The sequence below is a fragment of the Plutella xylostella genome, chromosome 5 (genome assembly GCF_932276165.1).
Source record: "Plutella xylostella chromosome 5, ilPluXylo3.1, whole genome shotgun sequence".
Classification (NCBI taxonomy): domain Eukaryota; kingdom Metazoa; phylum Arthropoda; class Insecta; order Lepidoptera; family Plutellidae; genus Plutella; species Plutella xylostella.
In genome coordinates, this window is record NC_063985.1 from 1,608,686 (window position 1) to 1,631,630 (window position 22,945).

At 40.5% G+C, this 22,945-nt stretch overlaps 1 protein-coding gene and 1 long non-coding RNA gene across 2 annotated transcripts; one reads left to right on the top strand and one right to left on the bottom strand.

The window, feature by feature from the left end:
- Positions 1-1,242: 1,242 nt before the first annotated feature.
- Positions 1,243-21,462, top strand: LOC105392411 (acetylcholinesterase). The gene is made up of 16 exons (XM_048633412.1): positions 1,243-1,993; positions 2,335-2,484; positions 3,161-3,298; positions 3,615-3,761; positions 8,440-8,596; positions 8,840-9,051; positions 10,090-10,260; positions 10,674-10,875; positions 11,734-11,921; positions 13,684-13,869; positions 14,518-14,624; positions 14,922-15,117; positions 18,363-18,478; positions 18,868-18,903; positions 19,315-19,459; positions 21,081-21,462. Exons 1-16 carry the CDS (start codon positions 1,688-1,690, stop codon positions 21,258-21,260), a joined length of 2,637 nt encoding a protein of 878 aa, XP_048489369.1. The 5' UTR covers positions 1,243-1,687; the 3' UTR covers positions 21,261-21,462.
- On the bottom strand, positions 16,767-18,113 carry LOC125491430. The gene is made up of 3 exons (XR_007268297.1): positions 17,827-18,113; positions 17,557-17,749; positions 16,767-17,391 (listed from the first exon to the last, which is right to left on the bottom strand). It is a non-coding gene; the product is annotated as an uncharacterized LOC125491430 (long non-coding RNA).
- Positions 21,463-22,945: the final 1,483 nt, after the last annotated feature.

Consider the following 22,945-nt stretch of genomic DNA (forward strand, 5'->3'; position numbering starts at 1 on the left):
CACACAACTTGCAGCGTGATGGGTGCCAGTGTGAGGGTAGCTAGATACGAAATATAAGTGTAATGGTTGAATAAGAAAGGCCGAATGTTTGGGGGCTTCTATATATTATTATATACCTACTCTTTAGATAAGGTAAGTAACTACCTACCTACCTTCCTAAATAGGTACCTAGGTGTTGCCGTTTTTTGTGTAGTAGGTCTATGTAAAAGGGCCTACTACATTACACGTCATATCGTCCCCTGCTGAAACGACAACAACTAGGTAGGAAGGATTCTCCCACTAGGCACTAGGTGCAGCATCTATCCCTAACCTATCCTCCTCAAGATTCAAGATATACTTACCTACATCGGTATAGACCGTTTCACCGGATAATTCATATGTCAAAACCCTTATTACATTGGACTAAGGTTGGATTTTGCCTGTTTAAGTCATGTTCACTTCATTCCTCAGAATAATAATGGCCATTCTTCGCACATTGCATGGAACGAAACGTGATGTCCTGAATTCGTTCAGAATCCTTCTTTACGATACAAAAGTATTATTCATTGGCATTTAGTATATTTTTATGACCTGTAGTCAGGCTATAAACCCTACATATTTTATTTCAAAGATAATAGTAGGTTAAATAAATTATAATTTTAAAGTGCTAATTAAAATTTGTATACGTTTTGGGAAGAATGTAATGTATTAATAATGGTTACTGAACGCAACAAAGCTCATTATCCAGCCACGGCTGCCAACTTATGGGATATGTCCCCAAATTTAGGGGGTGAATATGTTCAATATGTACCTACCTATATTTTTGTGTCTGGATTTTTTTGCATCCTTCAACAAATAACGTGCTATGTATTTTCTGAGTTCTTATAAAAAAACAAAGCCTGTGTTTTTACTAGATTATAATGACGTCTTGTACAGTCCAACTTTAAAGTCGTGAAAACGGAAGTGGATCCTAACTAATTGTTTAAGATAGTATTTAATCGATCTGTTAATTTATTAAAGGACTAATCCGTTAAAAATCCATGGTCAATCGATATTTTATTTTTAAAATGTATGTAAAAGTAAGTAAATAACTGATGATCATAAAAAAGTCTTAGCAAAATCGCACTCCTTGATGTCAGGACTTTATAGTTTGACTGTAGGTTTTTTTAGTTTGTTTTGATTCCATAAATATTTTATCCTTTTTAATTATTAAGAGATTCATAAAAATAATATAAGGAGGCAATTTTTTTATTACGGCTGGTATCACTGGTTTTGTGCATGAATGAAAGTGAGTGTGCAAGCGAGAGTATAAACAAAATGTTTAATATTTAGGGCGTTGGCGCTAATTTCATAGTAGATAATAAAGTGTTAGAAGACTGATAAGCGGCCGTCCAATATTTGTGATACATTCATAGATAAGATATCTAGATTTGTAGGTGAAACAAACTTTTTATTACTCATTTTTACTACGAGACTACAACCGCTGTTTTTGTTGTTTCGTGCAATTTTCTCTTGCTCTGGTGTTCTTATATTATCAATTAAGACTACGTTTATGTTTCAAATCTTTGCCAATCGAAGTCTTATTAACGGGCGGGACACACGATAACTTCGCATTCAAGTAGCGGTTGTTTTGTTCACACGATGTGAATCTATGAATCATAGTGGATTCAGTGTTCTCAAACTAACAGCGTGATTTTGTGATGTGACAATGTTGAAAACTACAGTTTTTTGTGTGTTGGTGTGCGTGAATGTTGCAAGAAGTCAGTCCAATAAGGATTTATACAATGGACAGTTTAATGAGTACAGTAACCATCCATATGACAAGTCCAGGGAGTCGTCCCGTCTACCGAGCCCTGGAGACACGGACTACAGAACGTATGTGTACAATAACAGAAGATACGGGACAGATCCCGGTCGCTACAATCCGTATAACCCGAGCATAAACCAGCCCGGAGGATTTCCGTATAACCCCATAAATACTAATCCTCTGGATGAGCAGTTCAAGTATAATACTGTAAGTATTGACATATTAATGATCATCATAGAGTCCATAATATTTACACAATTTATGAATTTTGTTACACATAACACATAGAGAAACAACAATATCAATTTTAATCAATTTGAATTGAAAGTTATTAATCCTAATTAAACTCTGAAGCGCTTATGACTCATATGAACAAATGTGCATTCAAACCAGCCTTTATTGGCTAGCAAGCAACACAATCAGTGTTAGAAGATCTTGACCCTAGACAAACAAAGCTCTCCCATTTATTGCGCTTAATTAGCGTAATCCACCAGTTGCCTACCAGGCAACCAAGTGGTTAACCAATACCCACACTGTATTTGTTTTAGAACCGAGACCCCAACAACCCTGATGCCCTGTTCCCCGGCATCCTTGGGGGCTGGCGTGAGGACCTACAGGGCCGCGAGCGCAGAGACTCCAAGCAACTGAAGCGGGATATCTTTGTTAACACCAACTATGGACAGGTGCAAGGGTTTAAGGTTAGTGTCTAGCAATTTAATGTGTGTGTTGTGTTTTCATACCATAGGAATTTTAAAATGATTGGTTTATGAATGTAGAGGTTAGATGCAATAAACTTATTATTCTAGCACTGAGTTGCACAAAGGAACTTTAAGGTAATGTCGGCATTATATCTATAACCAGGGTAGTAACCTTGCTTTGACAGTGTACAGACAGAAAGAGACAGACATTGATTTAATGCAGACCTTCCTTTGTTTCAAATAATATAAATTATTGAGAGCATAAATAATGAAACATTTTTATTAACAAGTTATAGTTTTAATTTACAAATAAATGAAATCTGAGTGGTGGTAGCTCTGTCGGGTGAGCGCCCGCTTCTCAATCAAGAGATGCGGGTTCGAATCCCGGCGCTGACATGTACCAATGAGTTCTTTTAACTTAAGTACAATGTATACCATTGCTCTTACGGTGAAGGAAAACATCGTGAGGAAACCTGCATATCTAGATTTAGCACATCAATCTAGATATGTGAACCCACCAACCCGCATTGGACCAGCGTGGTGGGAAATGGTCCAAGCTTAGGAAGGCAGTTTGGACCTTGGGGATATGCACAAAGGTTCCATTCGAGAGAGCCAGGTGCAGGTACTTACACCCCCCACAGAGAATAGAATAGAATAAATAAATGAAATGTTGCAGGTGTATCTGTATGATAATCCAGAGCCCAGTTCCGGATACAGGCCGTGGCTCACACCCGTGGAGCGGATACAAGGAGAAGTCTCAGTGTTTCTTGGAATACCTTATGCCCAACCACCTGTTCTGGAAGGAAGATTTAAGGTAATTTTAACAGATAATTTAGCAAGTTCAATAATAACTTTATATATGGAACAGAGCAAACAGAAGTGGCTTTGAAATACCATTTGTAAAAGGTAACATACTTCTTATGTCAAACAAAGAGCTCCACTCATAAGGAATGACTATGTATAGTAGATAGAGATACAGACAAGCCACTCTGTTTACGGATTGGATCATAAATTTATATTATAAGCTAGCCCATTACTACATGTACTACTAACCTATAAAGGCAGAACGCAGAAGCAAGGTTTTTTTTTGTATATCAATTAAATAATAACCCCAACCCCTCCCCCCGCAGCCTCCCCGCCAGCACCCCGGCTGGCAGCTGCTGCAGGCCGTGGACTGGGGCCCCGCGTGCCCGCAGCCCGTGCGCTTCACCGGCGCCACCAAGGGCATACGGGACATGGACGAGGACTGCCTGTATCTGAACATATTCTCTCCTAGTGTGAGTATTTTACTTTGTCAACTTAAATATTCTGCTGATTTAAGGTAGATATTGAAAAGAGCCGGACTAAGTATTGAGCCTTGTGGGACACCTTATTTAAACTTGAATTTACGCGATGTCAGCGATATATAGATAAAATGCTTATGTATAAAAAATAGTAATTTTGGTGTATCAAATAAGATATTAAAAAGAACAGGGCCCAAAACGGATCCTTGTGGCACTCTTTCAAAGCCGCGTTAGTCTTAAAACACCAAACATCAAGTCGCATTAGAATCGGTCCAGCTCCCGGCCGCTGCAGGCCGTGGACTGGGGCCCCGCGTGCCCGCAGCCCGTGCGCTTCACCGGCGCCACCAAGGGCATACGGAACATGGACGAGGACTGCCTGTATCTGAACATATTCTCGCCTAGTGTGAGTATTTTACATTTAATAATTATTTTGATAATTATCGGGCTAAGCAATGATCCTTGTGAAACGCCTTCAGATAGAATGCTTATGCTATATTCATATTCATATCGTATTCACATGCATATTCTAGCCCGGTATGAGTATTTTATTATACCTACAGGGTGTTGCAAAAAGGGTATACTTAGCCGAAACCTACAATTTAAAAATTCGCGAAAAAATAATCATTTTCCATAGAAACTTTGTTGATCACGTGACTTTTTACTATAAAGAATGCAATTTATTTTGGGAATTTTGAAATCATTTTCGTGCTTAGATATACCATACTGCACATGTAGGTTTCGGCTTAGTATACCCTTTTTGCAACAACCTGTATAAGTGTTTTATGTGAGAAGTTGAAAAGAACCGGACTAAGTATTGATCCTTGTGATACTCCTTCTATATAATTAAATAGGCTCTTGCCTAGTGTCAAAGTTTTACAACTTTAAGTCTGATGGTAAAAAGAATCATCATCAGTCTTGGGTCTGATACATATAAAGGTATGTGGCATACCTTTTGTTTTTGTTATGAGTTACAAAAGAACCGACTTGAGCGTTCACCAATGAGTAGGTCTTAAACACGATTCACCTTTTCTAGGATGCAACTATAGTGCCCATGAGACTTGACCCTCAAACAACAATTACAAAAGTTAATTAAAACGGAATATTAAAACACCACTACAAAACTAGGTCGGCCGAGGACGTGACAGTACAAATCTAGATTAAACCTGCAGGTTTTGTCCCTAGTGTTCAAATCGTACTAGATCTGATAGTGCATGGAATACCAATGTTATTTCATTAAAAATTCTCTTTCATTGTTGCCCTTGGGAGTTGCCTGAATTGTGTTTGGCTTTGGATTGGGTATGAGTAATGTTTCCTCGCGTGATCAAATAATGGCTATACGTGGAACAATTCAAATCAAAAGTACGACTCTCACTCTCCTGAAGCTAGGCAATATTCAGCATAATATTTAATTTGTTATGAGATGAACTGAATAAAGCCGAGTCAGTCGATATGATTTGAAAATCGATTGGAAAATTCTAACGGCGAAAAATATGTTTTACCGAGTCCAATATTCCTCTGTTAATAAATATGTTTTATTTTATTGGAATAATATTAAGGTCCATTATGTTAGAAACTTTGAAATTGAAATAATGGTATCGTGGACGTGTTAATCCAATACTATGCTCTCGTGTTGAATATGAAATTTATAAATTTAACTAAACTGAATTCAGCAAACAATGGCGATCTGCTGCGGATGATATCAAATAAATCCGGTTTGCTGTATTGAATTTTTGAATAGGCTACTGTAAAACAATCATTTTAGACCGAAAAATTGTTTTGATGGTTGGAATATGAAATATTTAGTTCCTGTTAACCAGCTATTGTATAGGTCTCTATTACATATTTCAATAATGATTATGTAGTTTACTTCCTAAAATAACACAATGGATGGTTTTTGACTGATGATGGCATCCGGTTTCGACCTAAAAAGCAGCACAATAAATAGCGAATACAGGAGTATTTCAGGAATAATAAAGAGACCAATCCGCATAAATAATTTAATTTAAAAGTATATTATTATTATTAGGCAGAATAAAAACATCGCGCTTTTAAAATAAAAATCGCATGTAAAATCATTAAGATTTACATGATACTAGCTGTTCCCGCGAGCTTCGCTTCGTCTTAAAAAGATTTCCCGTGGGTATTCCGGGATGAAAAGTAGCCTATGTTCTTTCTCAGGGTCTAGCTAGACCATAAATGTATACCAAATTTCATTCAAATCCGTTCAGTAGTTTTGGCGTGAAAGTAACAGACAGACAGACACAGTTACTTTCGCATTAATAATATTAGTTAGGATTACTTATTATTGGCCAGAATAGAAACATCGCTTTTATAAATAAAAAAGCGCTTTTGATTTACATGAAATTTGCGGTATTTCCTTCTTCATTCAAGTAGAGTTGCAAGTCCTAAGTAAAGCTAAGTGATATTGGCGACGGCTGTAACTGGACGAGGGGTCAGTGCCCCGCCGGCGCTCATTACGGCGCGTAGTTTAATTTGTCACAATTTGCCGCCGCCCCTGCGATCTGCGCCGCTGGCTTAGCTGCTATGTGCATAGGCTGTGGGCGGTTTTGTTTATTACATTACATCTTAGGCAATTGATTTACTACTACTATCTCTGCATTATATTGTTTACACTAGCTGTTGCTCGCGAGCTCCGACTCGCCTCAAACGGTTTCCCCACTACATAACCAAAAGTTACAAACTTCCATACTCGCAAACATTCAAGTTTATAATATAAAAAATAGTTGGATGTGATGTAGTTTTTTTTTGTCTGGTTGTGACTCAAAATCACGACAGCTGTTGATGAAATAAAACTGAAATGCATGTGAACCTAGCTGCGATTTTCTTAATTTCAAAAGTTCGAAGATTAAAAAACATAACATAATTATCTAGGTACTCAAACAGAGACTTCCTGTAAGGGTTTTATAATATTCATTTATTATATTTATATTTAGTATCTATCTATGTATTTGTGTAGATATATCAGCTGTCCGACACCCATAACACAGGTTCTGCCTAGCTTGGGGTCGGATGGCCGTGTGTGAGATGTCCCCACATATTTATTATTATTTATTATTATTATTTAAATTTACATGCCCCAAAGTGCAGTCAAGGAGACCTAATAAGAGTAGCAAAACACTGGAGGAAGTTAGCTTAGTGCATTGACACGATAAAAGAAGAATTTACATGGGCTTAAATAAACTAAAATAAGTATGTACCACTACACATTCTATAAATAAAAACTATGATAACCTAAGCGTAAGCGATTATAGAATCGGCAACATAAGAGCAAGCGTTTCCGTAACGTGGCATTCGAAGTCGGTCATTTGAAGCGGCCACATTTCGGACAGCTCGCAATTACCTCAATAACGAATAGCTCACATTCACTCATCTATCACCGAATATAGCGCCATTGTGTCTGTATTCCGAAATGAGCTTTTATTTGTTTTTAACCCACGGTGAAGGTAATGGTAGGTGCTTACCTATATTATACCTATTGCATTTGGTTTTTTTTGCACCCTGGGCAGTCAGCGACTATAACAACTGCTCTGATTAGCTAATTCTCTCAAAAAAGTCTTAACTTTATGCATCTTAAGCAGTTCAGTGATGTTCTGAGTATTTAGTAAAAAAATAGGTGTGAAAACTTTATTGGCTTGTGTGTAAACCTTATGTTAATTTATAATATGTATACTATTATAAGCTGTTTGTTTTCCAAATAAAGAAAATTAAAATTTAATTAAATTAAAGGTCACAAGCCCTAGTTTTAGTCACAGACGCCCTAAGAACAACATAGCGTACCAAACTACGCAATCATCTTAAATTTATGGATTGTGGACTGATTTGAATGTTATTTATGGTAGGTTGGTAGCTTTTGTTATCTTCAAATAATATAGTGTTCGTAGCCTATTTTCATAAAACTGGTTTGCCGTTCAAAAGCTATTGGATTTGTTTGCTATGTTCAGTTATGTGCCTATAACAAATAGCTGCAATTACATTATCTATCACCGAATACGACGCCATTGCTGCCGCGTTCCACGTCCATTTGTTTTTAATGGTTCTGTCATTTATTTAGTTAGGATAACTACGTTGGAAAAAGCCGGACGCTTGTTATCGTTATGTACTTTAAAACACTTTTCATGTTTCGTCGCTGGGATTTTCTATGAAAGGTAAAATGGATAGAGTGCATTTATAAAAGTAGAACTGCGTAACAATAACAACCAAATTCGTAACTTAGATTAAGATTGCGCGGCACATTGATTTTCTTACGCATCGGTCTAGCTTGATGTAAGTTTAAAATGGTAAATTTTTATGTTACCTCCAAAATCCTTTTTTTTTTATTTAGAATAGAATTCAGCCAGAATGAAGCTCTATTGAACACTAACGTACAGCATCGTGAAAGTTTCGATGCAAACCCGCAACAGTGTAAATCTACATTGGGGAAAGAATGTAGGGAGGGAAGCGTGGAAAATTTTATTTGAATCTAGGCAAGGGCACATAGCTAGCAAAAAACCCGTGGTCGAGGGCTCCAAGAAGAAGACTACTCTTACCTGAGCGTGTATAATTTTTTGACTGGTAGAAAATGCTTAATGCTAAAAGCACTTTTGTACTTTTATTTGTAATATTTTCAGAGTTAAATAAAATAAATAATATAATTCTACCATCTATCTTCCAGACGGAAGCGGGCGCCACGGCTCAGAAGTACGCAGTGATGGTGTACATCCACGGCGGGCAGTTCACCTCGGGCGCGTCCAACCTGTTCCCCGCGCACATGATGGCCGCCTTCTACAACGTGGTCGTCGTGTCGCTCAACTACCGCCTCGGCGCGCTGGGTGAGTGTTTCTGATAGCTGTAGTGGTTGATTTGGACCTTTTTGTGGTCCTCGACCCGGATCGCGATGTATGTGGTCATTTGTGTGGCCACAACTTCCAGTAGATCCACTTTTTGATCAGGCGCTAGAAATTAGCGACGAACGTCTCTGAATTCGTCAACCGGTAGACTCAAGGATCACTCCAACATAGCATTCTACATTCAAGACTTTACTAGCTCCATTTTTACACATAAAACACTTACAGGTTTCCTCTCAACTGCCGACGAAAACTCCCCTGGCAACTATGGCATCTTAGACCAGGCCATGGCTCTCCGCTGGGTGTACGACAACATCGAGTGGTTCAACGGAGACCGCGAGTCGATCACTCTGTTCGGGCCGGGCGCTGGGGCGGCCTCGGCTGGGTTGTTAGCTGTAGCGCCTCAGACTAGGGATATTGTTACTAGGATTATTGCTCAGGTAATAAGTTTGCTTTTTAGGGTTCCGTAGCCAAAATGGCAAAAACGGAACCCTTATAGTTTCGTCATGTCCGTCTGTCCGTCTGTCCGTCTGTCACAGCCGATTTACTCGGAAACTATAAGTACTACAGTGATGAAATTTGATGGGAATATGTGTTGTATGAACCGCTACAAAAATATGACACTAAATAGTAAAAAAAAGAATTGGGGGTGGGGCCCCCCATACATGTAACTGAGGGATGATTTTTTTTTTTTCGATGTACATACCCGTGTGGGGTATCAATGGAAAGGTCTTTTAAAATGATATAAAGTTTTCTAAAAAACATTTTTCTTAAAGTGAACGGTTTTTGAGATATCAGCTCTCAAAGTCGTAAAAAGTATGTCCCCCCCCCCTCTATTTTTATAACTACGGGGTATAAAATTCTAAAAAAAATAGAGGTGATGCATGCTAATTAACTCTTTCAGCGATTTTTGGTTTGATCAAAGTATCTCTTATAGTTTTTGAGATAGGTTGATTTAACTGTAAATTATATTTGCTGCTACGGAACCCTTTGTGCGCGAGCCCGACTCGCACTTGGCCGGTTTTTATATTCTGTATATTTGTTTGTTCGTTGTTTATTTTACTACACATTTAGCCCCAATTTCTCCATAGTCGGTTAGCCACCAGGAATTGGTTCATCAATTATACGTTATCTCCATGTAAAATTATTGACAGATGTGTCAAAAGTCAACCACTTATACCTGGTTATGCTCTAAACGACTATGGAGAAATTGGTACTTATGTAATTTTATGCTGTTTAAAATACTTAAGGTCCCGCAGTGTCACTCCTACTATCTTGCGTTGTACCTATTGCTCATCATCGCGAAAACGCTATCATGGAACTAAATAATAATTTTCAGAACTTTAAACGCACTTATTGTTATTTAGAACTATTTAATGGCACGATGTTTTGTTACCTACACCTTTACATTAGTACAAGAATATACAAAATATACGTCTTTGTATATTCATCCTTCTAACCACCCTCATCCCTTACAGAGTGGCTCAGTGCTAGCGGACTGGGCGCTCATAGAAGACAAGTACCGCGTCCAGAACACGTCGCTGGTGTTCGGGCGGCTGCTCGGCTGCCCCATAGACTCGTCGTGGAAGCTGCTCAACTGTCTGCGGCAGGGGCGCAGCTTCTACGAGCTGGGGAATGCAGAGTTTCAGGTAAATAATACTCTGCCATATGTATTTTTAGATCCCCTTAGAGGTACGGGTGGAATGTGTCAAAACCGCGAGACGCTATTGGTGCAGCCTAAGACACTCGGTTGCTTTACATGTCTATTATGACAAGGACGCAATCGGAACCTCTGATCAGAGCAAAATGTTTCCCCGCACCTCCAGGAAGACGTATAAAGGGTCTTCTGCGTATTGAACATTGATTTAAACGATTAAATGTAACTCGATGATTTAATACTATCACTTGAAGATTTAATTGTTTATATACCTACTATACGATTTCATAGCTGGGTCTCCAACAAACGAGCCATCTTGCTCCAAGGATTTTTACGTAATTTTTTTTTTATTAAGAACCCGCCTAAACACATATAGGAATGATTCCCTCTTTCACTCCATTCCAGCCACAAGTAGGCTTCCTCCCCTGGGGTCCGGTCCTGGAGAGCAACTTCACCTTCCCGGGAGACGGCTGGTACGCGGGCTGGCGCTCCCGAGACTGGCGTCTGCTGGACCAGCCGCCGGTGCAGTTATTGCAGCGCGGGCAGTTCAACCACGCGCTGCAATACATGACTGGCGTTTGTGCGCAGGACGCCGCTTACTATCTGTGTGAGTCTCTTTTCTATTCTATTCTATTCTATGCTCGAATGGAACCGTTGTGCATATCCCCAAAACTAAACTAAACTAAACTGCCTTCCTAAGCTTGGACCATTTCCCACCACGCTGGTCCACAGCGGGTTGGTGGGTTCACATATACTAGATATGCAGGTTTCCTCACGATGTTTTCCTTCACAGTAAGAGAAACGGTATGCATTGTACTTAAATTCAAAGAACTCACTCAATGTCAGCGCCGGGATTCGAACCCGCATCTCCGGTGTGAGAAGCGGGCGCTCACCCGACTGAGCTACCACCGCTCTCTGGCACGTGTCCGATACGTCTGTACTCTGTACTCAGTATGTATGGTGTTGGCTGATACAAGGGCTGGCGTATCTGTGTGTGTAAATAGCTCCAGTGTGTCTATCACGGTCTAACGTGGCAATACGCAAGCGTTGTGCGATACTACACAAACATATTAAAAAAGAACAGGGCCAACGTAGTCACTTGTCATACAAATTGCTAACGAAGTACGCTAGCGTATTGAGTTGACAGTTCTCGTGATCGAGGCCCAGTTAGTAAGAAAAATACCCTTTTCTTCTATTCTGTCGAAAGTCTGACCATAAGCATAGTTACCGCTGGCTGCTGCACTTAGTTACCTAACCTAGTATATCTTGACGCGCTTTGACACCGGGGCGCGTCTGGTTCACTTGGATCTATTTTTTTATACATATTTATGAAGTCGACTACGCAAACTGACTCATTTATAAAAAAATAAGTTAAGTTTAAATGTCTTCCCCTTATCCATTCTTAGCTGTAGACGCAACTCATTTGCCCAACCGTCCCAACTCCAACTTTCTTTCCCCTCCACAGACAACAACGACTCCCTAGCCCCCACCTACGAGATCTCAGAACAATGGTTCGACCAAAAAGTGGCCGAGCTGGTCCACCGCTACAACTACACGCTGAACCCGCGCGGCGTGTTCGAGGCGATCCGCTACATGTACACGTACCACCCGGAGCCGCACAACGCGAGCGCCGTGCGCGACCAGTATGTGCATGTGAGTAGCCCCCAAAAGCTATACTACAAAACTTTTATTTGTACTGAAATGTGGGTAATTTTGTAAGGCCTCGCTTCGCCTGGCTCTTTGTGATTTGGAAAGTGCCAGTTAAGTTTGCATTGCCTTGCTTCGCTTGGTTCTCTAAGTTTCAGGGTATGCAGGATTGAGATGTATGACCTCGCTTCGCTCGGCTCTTTACACTTTAGGGAATTCCGGTTAGGTTTGCGCTGCCTCGCTTCGCTCGGCACTCTAGGTTTTAGGAATGCGAGGTTGAAGAGAATGGCCTCGCATCGGTCGGCTCTCAAGGGTTTAGGAATGCGAGGTTGGTTTGTATGGTCTCGCTTCGCTCGGCTTTTTAAGGTATAGAAAATGCCGATAGGGTTAGGCTTTAGAGAATGCCGGGTTGAAGTGTATGGCCATTGCTATAAATAAAATATGCGCCCTCAGAATATCGTATAGCAGTAGTTCAAGTCTAAGTCCAGAGTCAAAGGACTAACCACCACGAATCGTTGGAACTTAGCCTCTGGCACAGAATAATAACTAGTACCAGGTACAGAAGTCCATCTTCGCAATGGCTATCAAAGAAATATGACTCCATCCCATAAGCAATAAGATCTAATTTAGATCGCGCTCCAGCCGCACACGTTTTTATTTACTTACCTACCAATTTATTTTTGAGGGAATATGCGCCTTATTTCACTGGACTACGGTGCATAATAAGTTATACGTGGTTATACGCATTGAAAAAGAAGCCACCTTAGGGTTGCCTCAGCACCACAGACTACAATGTTTACTAAGCAACGGACTGAGTTTGTAAAAAGAATGTCATGATATTAAAACAAAATAATTTGAATTTAGAATACAAAGCTATTCCAAACTTATTTTCTATTGGAAATGACTAGTTGAAGCTACGGCAATTTTATAGTTAAAGACCTATTCATAGATCTATTATTTGAAGTAAAAGTAATAGAAAGAGGTAAAAATGTTTTTTTTCTTCATTTAATGTGTGATAATATTGAGATGAAATTGATCATGATGTTCTGTTTTAGTTTAGTTGGGCACGAATCCCACTCAGCTCACATTTTATTATCGATTCATTAATACATTTTGAAGGTAGTTGTGTCTGTAAATTTAATACTTTAACGAAAAAAAAATTGGAATAGACTTTGTTCAACATGGAGAAAAAAAGGGTTTGTAGTTCGGATTAATTTCATTTCAAATAAGGAACGTAGAAGAAATCAATAAAATACTTAGATTAGTTTAACCTGTCAGCATCTTTTGGTAATCTAAAAAAAATTAAATTTGGATCACGATCCGTATTTAAGCAATTAAATACGGCACAGTATTTTTTTGCTGCTTTTTTTCTTTTTATGTCCATTTTTCTATTCATAAATTTTAATAAATACTTACCTAAATACGACATTTATAAACTAGTACGAAATAGGAACAAATAGCGCGCGCGTGTATCGTCTTCCGCTTGCGGCAGCCGACTAGATTTGCCCCCTCGAGGCGGCAGGCGCCAGGCTGGCGCCTGCGCCGCCCACGCGCGGAGTGACACAGGCCTGCCTCTGGACTTTATAGAGCCTAATAGAGCGACAGGTAGCTGTGCCTTGCTATATACACAAGAATGCCAAAATTTGTGTATAGCACTAAAAGTAGCAACAATTCAACTTGATTAATCAGCCAAAAAACTAACATGACGCTCATAGTACAAAAGCAGAATTAGTTTCAAATAATTAACCCTTTCATCTCCCACCCACAGCTCCTATCAGACTTCCTGTACCGCGCGCCCACAGACAAGCTGGTCAAGTTGCTTCTAGAACAGAATGTGCCGGTGTACATGTACGTGCTCAACACCACCGTGGAGGCCTTCCGCTGGCAGCCGTGGCGGCAGTACGCGCACGACACTGAAAGATACTTCCTGACCGGGGCGCCTTTTATGGACCAGGTATGTGATTGTGTAACTTATATCGAGTGAGTAAATTAAGTAGGTTTTCCCTCTCATGCAAGCTAGGCTAGTTGCTGTTTGAAAAGAACGTGCCTGTCTGATGTATTTGCTCAATATTCCGATGGCTGCCATCGGAATAGAGATACTTCGTACAGAAAGATACTTCCTGAGAAGGGCGCCTTTTATGGACCAAGTAAGCTATTGCAGCAGTTACTTCTGGGCATTTAAGGGTGGGTTGCACCATTTAACTGTAACTATTAAAATCGCCAAATCTCTTGGCGAGACAGATCAATCTTCAAGAGACTTGACGTATGTAATAGTTAAAGTTAAATGGTGCAACCCACCCTAAGTTTGTTGTCCCTCGCATGCTATTAGCAAGCTAGGCAAGTTGCTAGTAGAACAGAACTGGTCAAGTTGCTACTAGAACAGAACGTGCCGGTGTACATGTACGTGCTCAACACCACCGTCGAGGCCTTCCGCTGGCAGCCGTGTATGAGACTGTTTTCTGCTATGTAAATTGGGGATCTGGTCGACTGGAGAACCAAATAACACAAAATCTGCATCTTATATGTACCTATGTACCAGCAGCTCGTATCCTCTTCCCTATGGTCATACACAAGTAGTAAATAACTGTGTATTGTCTTTCAGGAGTTCTTCCCGCGCAAGCAGAGGATCGAGCGGCAGGCGTGGACCGGCAACGACCGGAATATGAGCCACTTCTTCATGAAGGCGTATACTGACTTCGCACGATTTGGGTAAGTAGTTCAAGTTATATTCTGACATCATCACATTTAATGGGATGAGTACGCTACTGCTACTACGCACTGCCGTGCCCCCAGATTATGTTAGTAATACAGTCAAATAATTTTAGCTCTCATTTATGACGGCATAGTGCGAATGTTCATATAAAATGTATCAGATCAACTTTTTCACTGTGGCCCTTCATAATATGAGATATTTATCATCATACATTTGTAATATTCACATAATTAAACGCCTAAATAGGAGTTAATAAATCCATACTTATTTAACAAATTCTCATTATTCCACAGAAACCCGACCCGCTCCCAAATCCTCGGCCTCCACTTCGAGATGGCCAAAGCCGGACAGCTGCGATACCTCAACCTGAACACGACGTACAACAGCACCATACAGCTCAACTACAGGCAGACGGAGCTCGCCTTTTGGAATATATACCTGCCCACTGTTATAGGCAGGTTGCTGCCGACTTATCCTCCTATTACTGAGGTAAGAAAATAAGTCATTATCATTAGCCAACAATCCCCAGCAAACGCTTCCAAAAAGCGCCACAATACTGTCCACAGCCTCACTGAGGCAACCAATAGGGATGATTAACTATAATTTGTACAGATAAAAAAACAATGTAAAAATAGCGTCCGTTACACAAGTGGTGGTTAGGAGCATTAGCCGACCTATGATTACAGCGAGATCTAGAACGACATATATTGCGTCCATCCGTCATTTTCCTATTGTTTCTATCCTCAACCTGAACACTACGTACAACAGCACCATACAGCTCAACTACAGACAGACGGAGCTGGCATTCTGGAACATATACCTGCCCACTGTTATAGGCAGGTTGCTGCCGACTTATCCGCCTATTACTGAGGTAATTATATAGTATATATAATTACCTCATATGATGATGAATAATAAAGCCTGAGAACAAAATATTGTGGACCAGCAGCAGAGACGATTTACAGCTGTAATTTTTTGACACATTTGAGCAGTTGGTATATATATATATATCAACTGCCAAAATATTAATCATACAAAACACGCCGCTGATGCGATCTATTGCTTTCCGATAATCAATATAAAAAAAAATATATTAAAATGGTTACACGAGTGTATTACTACCAGTAGCCCTACTCTTGGCACGCAATGTATTGGTTTCATCTTGCCTTCTCGCCATTTGGCACTCCCGAGATCGACGGTGGTGCCATCTTGTCTTACCTATTGAGCGGTTTTCGACAGAACTCGTCAAAATCTAGTCCAAATTGTGAATTGGCACTCTTGACAACCTTTTTGACAGATGTTATTGTGTTCACTCTTGTGTTTAGGCAAGTCGTCTACGCAAGAACAAATAAACAACTTTTGAGTGGAGATTTGTGAATAAAGTATTTAAATTATAGCTCGTTTGCGGCTACAATGTACATTAAATTTAAGTACAATGTGTACCATCGCTCTTACGATGAAGGAAAACATCGTGAGACAAGATATCTGGGCAAGAACAAATACGTAAACAATTTTTGAGTGGAGATTTGTGAATAGGTAAAGTAGCTGAAATATAGCTCGTTTGGTGCTACAATGTACATGAAGTTTAATTACAATGTATACCATTGCACTAACGATGAAGGATAACATCGCGAGGCAAGCTGCATATCTAGACAATATGTGAATCCATCATCCCGCAGTGGACCAGTATGGCGCGAATAGCTTGTTTGGCGCTACAATTTACATGGTTTCTAAGTAAAATGTATTACCATCTCTCTTACGATGAAGGAAAACATTGTGGCAACCTAGAGTTTTCATAATATCTAGATTATAATGTGAACCCACCAACCCGCAGTGGACCAGCATGGTAGGAAATGGTCCATGCATAGGAAGGCAGTTTAGACGTTAGGGATATGTACAATTGTTCCATTCGAGATAGCCAGGTGCAGGTACGTACACCCCCGCAGAGAATATAATAGAACAGCCCGTTAGGCCACAACACCCGGTTTGGTGGAAGGATCCACCATTTACTATGGAGATGAACCACCACTTCCAGCACATCTACATGACTAAATACTATAGTATCTTGTAAATATTTCAGTACTTAATGAAAAAGATTTAAAAATAAAAACATTATGTAAGTTTCAGAATTCTTTATCTTTATAATAATCATACAGATATACTTTTGTAGAATAATAATTTCACCACCACTGTTGAAATACTTGCAAACTTAATAATATAAGGAACATATTAACATAGGAACACTTTTTATAATATTATTTAACATTTCTTAAAACAAAAATGTTCATATACTTCGACATAGGATAGGTATTAATATAAAATAATATTTTAGTCACAGGAAAAATTATATAAAATCTACTTAAATCATCACATCATCTAATACTGCACAACAGCATCTATACCCATAACTAGTAACGCTGGTTATGGGACTAGATGCACTTAACTTTGTTATTTCTTGATAACTATTGCACAATTTCTATGAGGATATTGACTCCATCACGGACAGCTTCTGCAAGGTCCCCTTTAGGCTTTAGGGCATTAGCCCATGCTGTCAGCAGTTAGGCATCTACCTGCTTTTCCTCTATGGCCATCACTCTGTCTACTTCTACATCAACTTGGTTGCGGCGGCTGGATCTACGCTGGGAGGTGCGAGCAGGATGAGTTGAGGCTTGATAGTTCAGGCCTGGGTATGATGGGTTCAGGATGCTGCACCTCGACATTAAGTATGTTATGATCCTGCCATTTACCATGGAATGCCTCAGTCTGAAAAAAATAATTACACATTAACGTTTAAACGTTTACTTAATATGAAAAAAAAACAGTTAGGTAAAGTAAGATTTGTGGGTCATCTTGGGGTAAGTTAGCTTACGGGGATTTTAATTTGTTAGTCATAACACAATGAAAAGTAAACTTAAGATTTTAACTTACTTTAGGCATATCAGCGGAGTCCATCTTTTCAAGACCCTTCGACCGCATTAAAGGTCGAGGCCATTGATGCTATTTTTTCATAATTTTATCTTCCCTAGGTCGGTTTAAGAAGATCCCTGGCCATTCCTAGGTTACTTTCTAGATATTCTACAAGTAATTTCGTCTGGCGGTACGACGGCCGAGTTGCGGAACTCTGTGGGGAAAAACTAGGTTGATGATCATAGTGGATATACAGATGATTCTAACACGTTTGGTAACTGAACAACTTACCATAATATTGGTTTTTAAACTTTTTAAGTTGTTACTTATTATGAAAATCCACCGACCGGCCATGACAACAAGAATTTTAATGACAATTTGTTTTTTTTTTCGTTTTCATTCATTCTTTCACAGAGTAACTGTCAAAATTTACTCACATGCAACACAAGTTAGAACCAATTCGTAACACAAGTCGATCTGAACACGATTGTGAGCCAATTCATGTCGGGAGTGCCAAATCTAACTTGAAATTGCCATTAACTTGTGTTCAATCTTAACACAATATGAATTTACGTCTTGCGTGCCAAGAGTAGGCCTACAGTACAGTACAGTACCATAAGGGAGAGATATAACGAATAGCTCCAGTCCGTCCGCCACTTTAATATTGTTTCTTTAGCAGAAATAATTGCCGTACGGCACCACAACGCACTTACTAACTTAAACACGCTTTAATTTAATTTTACTATTGTATTTGAATGGGTCTTACCTCTAAATAAAGTACTTTTTTATTATTATTTAGGAATACATTTTATTATTACTATTCGCAGTACTGGTGGGAGCCGAAGCAGCCTCTACAGATAGCCTTCTGGTCGGTGTCGTCGGCCTGTCTAGTGCTCATTGTGCTGCTAGTAGTATGCTGTATGCTGTGGAGAAACGCTAAGAGGTAACAACCACTTGTCTAAATCAGTAGGGAGATATATATTCTATAAAAAAGGGTATAGTAACCCGAAAGTGAGTGACTCAAGGCGTTTTTATAAACAACTTTTTCTCTAAGATTGTTCAGAATGACGAGCTAAGAGACCCTCTTTCGGCTTTAGACCTAACCAAGGTGTCTGGTGAATTAAAAACAATAATAATTTTACATGTATAACTTTGGTATGCTTCTATTGATCATAACTCATAACCTTAAATTATAACCATAATATTATGAACCCTGATATTTTATTCATACATAACAACCGCAAAGTATTAATACACTAAAATAAACATTAAACATAAACTGCTAACTAACTAACAATCACTAACAGCATCGTGTTTTTATCTTCCTCGCAGGGCTATACCACCTAAATGGAAACTGGTTCCAGAGATGTAGGTGACATTTTGTATTCATCAATGTTGTGTTTCTTGTTTTTTTGCATGCTCACATATATTTTTTTCTGTTGTATATGGGTATTTTGAACTTTTGTTCACTACGCAAATTTATGCCTTTTTAGCGATCTGCATAACTTTTCTAATAGTTTATCTCCAGGTAAATATAAAGTTCTATAGTTTACAAAAACTATCGTTTTCAAAATGATTTACTTTTTCTTCCGTCATCTGCCTTTCCTATCAAAAAGTTCTTAACATTTCCGATAGAGGCGCCACTTTGTATACGAATAAGAACTCAACTTCCATAGCTTACGAAAACTATCAAAACCCGTACATTGTTATAAACTTTAAACTTATACCTACTAACTGCATCTATCACACTATAACATAATATCTATTCACAATTCACAGAGAGACGGACCGCTACTTCAACAGCGATATATTCATGGTGCCCGAATTAGACGAGGGCGGCATAGACAACGCGCGCTCGCGAGACAACATATATGAATACCGCGACGTGCCCATGAAGACCCCCGCCACGCCGCTTAGTAGAGCAGTGAGTTGTTATATACAGTATATATAGGTAATATATACAGAGAGACATATTCATAGTGCTGGAGCTAGACGAGGGAGACAACATCTATGAATACCGCGACGTGCCCATGAAGACTCCCGCCACGCCGCTTAGTAGAGCCGTAAGTTGTTATATACAGTATATATAGGTAATATATACTGAGAGACATATTCATAGTGCTGAGCTAGACGAGGGCAGCAGCGGCATAGACAACGCGCGCTCGCGAGACAACATCTATGAATACCGCGACGTGCCCATGAAGACTCCCGCCACGCCGCTTAGTAGAGCAGTAAGTTGTTGTTGCTATTATATATACATTATACAAGGTGTTGCAAAAAGGGTATACTAAGCTGAAAAGGGGTGACTCAGGGGGTCATTCTGAACAACTTTTGATCTACGAGTTAGTTTACCCTTTTTGCAACACCCTGTATATAGGTAATATATACCGAGAGACATATTCCTAGTGCCTGAGCTAGACGAGGCATAGACAACGCGCGCTCGCGAGACAACATCTATGAATACCGCGACGTGCCCATGAAGACCCCCGCCACGCCGCTTAGTAGAACCGTGAGTTGTTATATACATTATATATAGGTAATATATACAGAGAGACATATTCATAGTGCTGGAGCTAGACGAGGCATAGACAACGCGCGCTCGCGAGACAACATCTATGAATACCGCGACGTGCCCATGAAGACTCCCGCCACGCCGCTTAGTAGAACCGTGAGTTGTTATATACATTATATATAGGTAATATATACAGAGAGACATATTCATAGTGCTGGAGCTAGACGAGGCATAGACAACGCGCGCTCGCGAGACAACATCTATGAATACCGCGACGTGCCCATGAAGACCCCCGCCACGCCGCTTAGTAGAACCGTGAGTTGTTATATACATTATATATAGGTAATATATACAGAGAGACATATTCATAGTGCTGGAGCTAGACGAGGCATAGACAACGCGCGCTCGCGAGACAACATCTATGAATACCGCGACGTGCCCATGAAGACCCCCGCCACGCCGCTTAGTAGAGCAGTAAGTTGAGAATACAGTTTATTTTGCTATATCCCTTCCTAAGAAGCCGCCAATTTGATTGGAGAGTGCACGAAAGTGTATACAGAATGATTGGTAAGTCGATGTACGGTCGCCTGCGCCTAAAAAATATCCCGTTTGAATCTCAGAAATAGTTTGGTTTCGGATAAGGCAACCCATTTAAAGGAGTACGGTCGCCTGCGCCTAAAAGTATACAGGCGGAGTTTTTAAAATAGCGATGTCAAGCTCACGTGCTGTTCAAGCACATCCACATAAACACCACTGCTACACACATCACACACAACACGTCCCCGGATTTATAACAGATGTAGCTGGTCCCTTCATCATCAGGGATCGCTATTTTAAAAACTCCGCCTGTATACTTTTAGGCGCAGGCGACCGTACTCCTTTAAATGGGTTGCCTTATCCGAAACCAAACTATTTCTGAGATTCATCGTGATATTTTTTCTAATTTAAATCTCAAAATAATACTTCTGAATATAGGTGGCGCCACCCACAATTACATTTTTCATTAACCAAAAACCTCTTTCCTCCCCCACAGACAAGCCACCCAGCGACCCTCCACTCGCGGCCATCATCCCAGGCGTCCACGGGCTCAGCCATATCTCTCAAAGAAGGCGTGGTCTCTAGTAGCCCCAACCCCCGCGCGCCCACCCCGCCCGCGCCGCGCGCTCGATCCCGCACTCACATGGTGCAGGGGGTGCCGCAGACTACTGTGTAGGGGGAGCGTTAAGGTTTGATTAGAATGGTACCACTGGGTAGTGATAGGGTTAGGGAAGAATTTTGGATGCTTCAGTTGAGAATGTTTTGAAAGACGCGTTTAGGGTGGTGTATTTAACATTGTAATTGATAGGGAAATCGAAAAGCAGAAATCCGCTCAAATGGCATCGCTTCAATAGATTTTATACGTATTATCGTCTATCCATATATGTAGTGTGATAAGGCGCAGCCGCCCTTACGGTGTAGAACCGTGAATTGCTGCTTAGCTATAAAAGCGCCATCTCTTCTTATTACAAAAACAGGTATTACCAATTTCGGGTCGAAATTAAATGCAGTCGAGACAAGCTTCCACCGGCTCAGCCATATCTCTCAAAGAAGGAGTAGTGTCCAGCAGCCCCGCCCCCCGCGCACCCACCCCGCCCGCGCCGCGCGCGCGATCCCGCACTCACATGGTGCAGGGGGTGCCGCAGACCACTGTGTAGGGACAGTTAATTGAGCATGGTACCACTGTGTAGTGCAAGGGTTAAGGTAGAATTGAGCATGGTTCAGTAGAGAATGTTCCGGACGACCCTTTCAGAGTTTGATTTAACACAGTAATGGATCGTAACATAGCGAAGCGGGTCGCATCGCAGGGCAGAAATCCGCTCAAATGGCATCGCTCCAATAGATTTTATATATCGATCCAATAGATTTTATATGCTCTATCGCACACTATAAGGCACAGCCACCTTTACGATGTAGGTTGAGCAATAAAAGAGCGATCTCTTCTTATTACAAAAACAGGTATTACCAATTTTGAGTCGAAACTAAACACTTGTAAAACAAGACGAATAAGCTTTCACCGGTTCAGCAATATCTCTCAAAGAAGGGGTAGTCTCTAGTAGCCCCAACCCCCGCGCGCCCACCCCGCCAGCGCCGCGCGCGCGATCCCGCACTCACATGGTGCAGGGGGTGCCGCAGACCACTGTGTAGGGACAGGGTTGATTTAGCATGCTACCAGCACCACTGTGTAGTGAAAGGGTTAAGGTACAATTTGGATTTGGATGCCTCAGTTGAGATTGTTCCGAAGGACGCGTTCGGGGTGGTGTATTTAACATAGTAATGGATAGGGACATCGAAAAGCAGAAATCCGCTGAAATGGCATCGCTCCAATAGATTTTATACGTACTTTCTCACACTATAAAGCGCAGCCGCCTTTACGGTGTAGAACCGTGAATTGCTGTTTATATCTCATTCCACGGGGAAAGACATCTGACAGAACCCTTATTAAATTCAAATAAGGGTAGTTTTTGTTTGTATCAGATGATTTCCGCGTGGAATGAGATATAGCTATAAAAGTGCGATCTCTTATATCTTACAAAAACATTTATTACCAATTTTGGTTTGAAATGCTAAATTCAATTACCTAAATGCTTGTAAAACAAAACAAGACAAGCCTCCATGGGCTCTGCCATATCTCTCAAGGAAGGAGTAGTATCCAGCAGCCCCGCCCCCCGCGCGCCCACCCCGCCCGCGCCGCGCGCGCGATCCCGCACTCACATGGTGCAGGGGGTGCCGCAGACAACTGTGTAGTGGAGGGTTAATTTAGCAAGCGTGGAAGGGTTAAGTTTTACTTTAACATGCTTGCTAACCCGTTTGGGAAGTGTATTTAACACAGTAATGGATCGTGACATACCGAAGCGGGTC

Coding starts and splice junctions, on each gene's coding strand:
- LOC105392411 (XM_048633412.1), top strand. CDS start 1,688: ATGTTGAAAACTACAGTTTTTTGTGTGTTGGTGTGCGTGAATGTTGCA. Junction 10,876..11,733: donor GGACGCCGCTTACTATCTGT/GTGAGTCTCTTT, acceptor TCCCCTCCACAG/ACAACAACGACTCCCTAGCC. Junction 18,479..18,867: donor CTGTGGAGAAACGCTAAGAG/GTAACAACCACT, acceptor TCTTCCTCGCAG/GGCTATACCACCTAAATGGA.